The sequence below is a fragment of the Octopus bimaculoides genome, chromosome 11 (assembly GCF_001194135.2).
Source record: "Octopus bimaculoides isolate UCB-OBI-ISO-001 chromosome 11, ASM119413v2, whole genome shotgun sequence".
Taxonomy (NCBI): domain Eukaryota; kingdom Metazoa; phylum Mollusca; class Cephalopoda; order Octopoda; family Octopodidae; genus Octopus; species Octopus bimaculoides.
Genome location: NC_068991.1, coordinates 53,557,518 through 53,561,526, shown reverse-complemented (window position 1 = coordinate 53,561,526; position 4,009 = coordinate 53,557,518). Strand labels below are relative to the sequence as shown.

The following is a 4,009-nucleotide window of genomic DNA, read 5'->3' as shown; positions in this document are numbered from 1 at the left end:
CACACATATATACATATATACGACAGGCTTCTTTCAGTTTCCATCTCCCAAATCCACTCACAAAGCTTTGGTTGCCCCGAAACTATAGCAGATGACACTTGTCCAAGGTGTCATGCAGTGGGACTGAACCCAGAACCATGTGGTCGGTAAGCAAGCTACTAACCACACAGCCACTCCTGCGCCTATTATACATATTTATTATATATATATATATATATATATTATACATAGATATACACACATACACACACACATATATATATACACATATACACACACATATATATATACACACATATACACACACACACATATACACACACATACATATATACACACACATACATATATACACACACACACACATACATACACACACACACACATGCATAAATATCATGAGCTTCCACACAGTTTCTAATTACCAAATTCACTTGCAAGGCATAGATTGACCAATGGCTATAGTAGGAAACACTTACCCAAGGTGCCACATAATGGGACTGAACCCAAAACCACATAGTTGCAAAGCAAGCTTCTTAGCTACACAGTCATAACCAAACCACATACAAGCAACCACTGTGTAATGGAGAGTGCACATTGAAGAAGAAGACTACTTCAGAGGTTGATCTTGTTACTTGTTTCCCAGTATTTAATCAACTTCCTCAATGTTCATCAGTCTACTGATGTAGAGCTTGGCTGTTAGTCAAAAATAGCAGCAGGTTTAGTGGGATTCCACATGCTGTAGTATCCTGTTAGAGAGTGGGTCACAGTTGGTGACAAGAATTTCGACGCCTGTGTTTTTCAGTGGTTAATGTGTCTCTTCTACACTGTAATTTTTAAGAGAAAAGACCACTTTACTCATTTCTGATAACAGTCATTATATGACTGTTTCATTACATTATGTGGAATTGCTGCCAGGATCTATATTAAAATCTTTGTCTATAATGACAAGAGCATGAATTAATATTTAATGATAGCCTGTAATTATACTGACTTTGATGAAACAAAACTAATTCAAATTTAAAATAGTCAACACCACAACTTGCAGCTTGCATCTAAATGTCAAACAATACTTTTTAACTTATTTTATTAATGATCCCATGAGTTAGTGAATTGACAGAAATATAACAGTAACTGATGTCATCCATTCACACTTCTATTCCTGCCAAAATTGATTTTACCATTCTTCTTGTCAGTCAAATAAAACACAGTAAAACACAGCAAGCTATTCAAATGATAACACTTCCTTCACAAAAGTTAATCTTCCACCCTGATGAGAAAAGTCAAACTTACACCAAGTGTTACTTTGTTACCATTTATTTTTAACCCTTTAGCATTTGAATCTAATGCTTATTTATTCACATTGTTTTGAAGTAATCATGTATTATCTCATAACTTTCAATGATGTAATTGAAAACATGAGATTTCAATGATGTAATGGTTTATTTTTAGAATGGCATTGTAGGGTAGGTGTGAAAGTCTAGACTGGCCAGTTTGAACAGGTAGAATATTTGAAATGGATATGACCAGTTTAATTGCTAAAGGGTTAATCAGCCAGTTCATTCATTAATAATTCCTGCATCACCTGAATTATGGACGCTAAGGTGAAAGGGAGCCTTAGTTTATGGAAATCTAGAAACAGCCTTAAATTTGTAGATTATCCTTTAGGAATTGGCAAAATACAGGTATAGAATACACCTGCATCTTATAATAGATTACTCATACATTACTGGAATAAACTGTAAAACTACTACTGCCGTTTTACATAGAAGAAATCCTATTGTTAATTTTCTCTGTAGAAATAATTATGGATGATTACTAATTGTAGTTTAATTTTTACAGGCAAACAAGAAAAACTACCAAAAATTATTAGAAATAAGAATAATTTTATGCAATTATGATAAACAATGAAAACTAGGGAGTAAAGAAAAGATACTTATGTTATGACTGGTAGCAAGAAATGATTGAATGCAAAAAAAATCAATGAGAAAAATAGGTAGAATAATATATGGAGAGAGCATAAAAGAGATATTTTAATATGTAGGTAGGCAGAGAGAGATAAAGAGAGAAAGGTTTAGTGAAAATGTATGAAATTTACAAAATAATTTCAAAGCCCACTACCTTGTTTTGAAGGATAGGGATTTCCATGCGAAAAAAACGGTAAAATTCCATTCCTTTTCAATTATTTCTGTTGAGCATTACCGAGCTTTGACAATAATTTAGTTTTGTTTCTATTTCAAATCCAGCAATCCCTTAAAAATAAAATAAAATTCATGAATGTAAATGTCTAAATGTTTGAAATAAGCGGTTGTCAATAAATTACTCATCATCATCATCATCATCATTATTTAACGTTCATTTTTCTTGAAGGCAGGTGTCAGGTTTACTATGTGGAGAACCTGGAATAAGATGCCTGACAACCCTTAGAGATGAAATCAGCCACAATATAATGAATATCAGAACATTCATAATCTTAATAAATGTAGTTCCATTATTGTATGAATAGTTCCTGATATTAAATATTCTTTGATAACTATATTTCAGAATGCAAATATTTCCCTCATCAGTATATGTTTGTTTAAGTTAGGGCCCATATCCAGGCCCGTCTCACAGCATTTCAGTGTAACACGAGCCTTGAATTCAGAGAATCTACAAAGACTACAAAGAAATGAAGAAAGCATGCTTCATTAGATGAACGACAAAGTACAAATCAGTTCAGAGATAAACTGGATACAACAGGAACCAAAAGCAAAAAAATCACTTTGTTTCCACTCAAACTTTAAGGATAATAAAAAGAAGGGAAAAAAAAGGTAACTCATTTTCTCAGCATAATTACTATTTTAAGAATTTCTGCTTTTATTGCAACAAAGGTTAAGATCAAGAAGCAATTTACAACTGGTTGCATTTCATACAAGAAATTGCTCAGCAATTTGTATTTGAAAGATAAGATTTAAAATATTCTTCCAGTGAGTACCATCATCACCATCATCATCGTTTTACATCCACTTTCGCATGCTTGCATGGGTCAAACGAAATTCATCGAGGAAGATTTTCTACTGCTGGAGGTTCTTCCTGTTAATAACCTACACATGCTTCCAAGCAAGGTAATATTTCCCTATGGCCAAATATGTTTACATGGAAGAATGGAAACAAAAGGTGCTTCTTGTATGATGGTGATACTATCATTTCCTGCATGATGTCACAAATATATATATGTGTATACATGTAAACGTGTGCGAATTATGCATGAATTAGAAAATGGTAGTGACTGAAGATTTATTAAATAGAATTATAAGCTTTCACTGTATACCGACTATAGAAAATAGGTGGTGGTGGTGAAGATGATGACAATGATGATGATGTGACCTGAGGTGATATTATCATAGCTAATTTCCTGTCCGGCTACAAATACCAATGACAAACATGAATGTTTAAAAACATCCTGTAGCATCTTTAGTACCTCATTTAAATAAAAAATGCCAAGTGATGTGATGCTGAAACAATATTGTAAACAGAAGCAGTACAACTAAGAGACAGGCTTCAGAAGGCTGAAAATCAATGGTAGAGAAAAACATAAAATAGCTAGAAGAGAATCAAAGAATCAGGTACACACACTATATATAATTAGATAAAGATAGTTATGGCTAGTCTAAGAGGATTACCCTGGGTTTTATGTCCATAAAGCGCTTAGATTTACAGTGTCTCTTCAGACCCCAATGGCCAGTGGCCTATAACGTCTCTTCAAAGTGAAGGGAGAAAAGACCTCGTGGCTAGTTGTTGAACACACAGATAAAGGAGAAGGGTTAAGTGCAAGGGATTGTCTCTCTTAGACTACAATCCATAATTGACTTGTTTGGCTTGTGCGTCTCAGGACTTCCTAATTACTCTACTGCTATATAACTTTGAATGTATTTCTCTTTCAGAATTATGATTTACTAACTATATATGTGTGTGTGTGTGTGTGTGTGTGTGTGTGTGTGTGTGTGTGTGTGTGTGTGTGTGTGTGTGT

At 33.7% G+C, this 4,009-nt stretch overlaps 1 protein-coding gene across 8 annotated transcripts in view; it reads right to left on the bottom strand.

Moving 5' to 3' along the window:
- The window catches only part of LOC106870604 (uncharacterized), a 62,199-nt gene that overhangs the window by 27,683 nt on the left and 30,507 nt on the right, over window positions 1-4,009 (bottom strand). For 4 of the 8 annotated variants that reach the window (XM_052971814.1, XM_052971816.1, XM_052971817.1 and 1 more), the window contains exon 2: window positions 2,122-2,252. The exons of the other annotated variants lie outside the window; for them this stretch is intronic. Coding sequence is in view for 1 of the 4 variants with exons in the window: in XM_052971813.1 (XP_052827773.1) it covers window positions 2,122-2,172 (51 nt within the window). In the remaining 3 variants the exon portion in view is untranslated. The remainder of the gene's footprint in view (window positions 1-2,121; window positions 2,253-4,009) is intronic. 8 annotated transcript variants of the gene reach the window in all.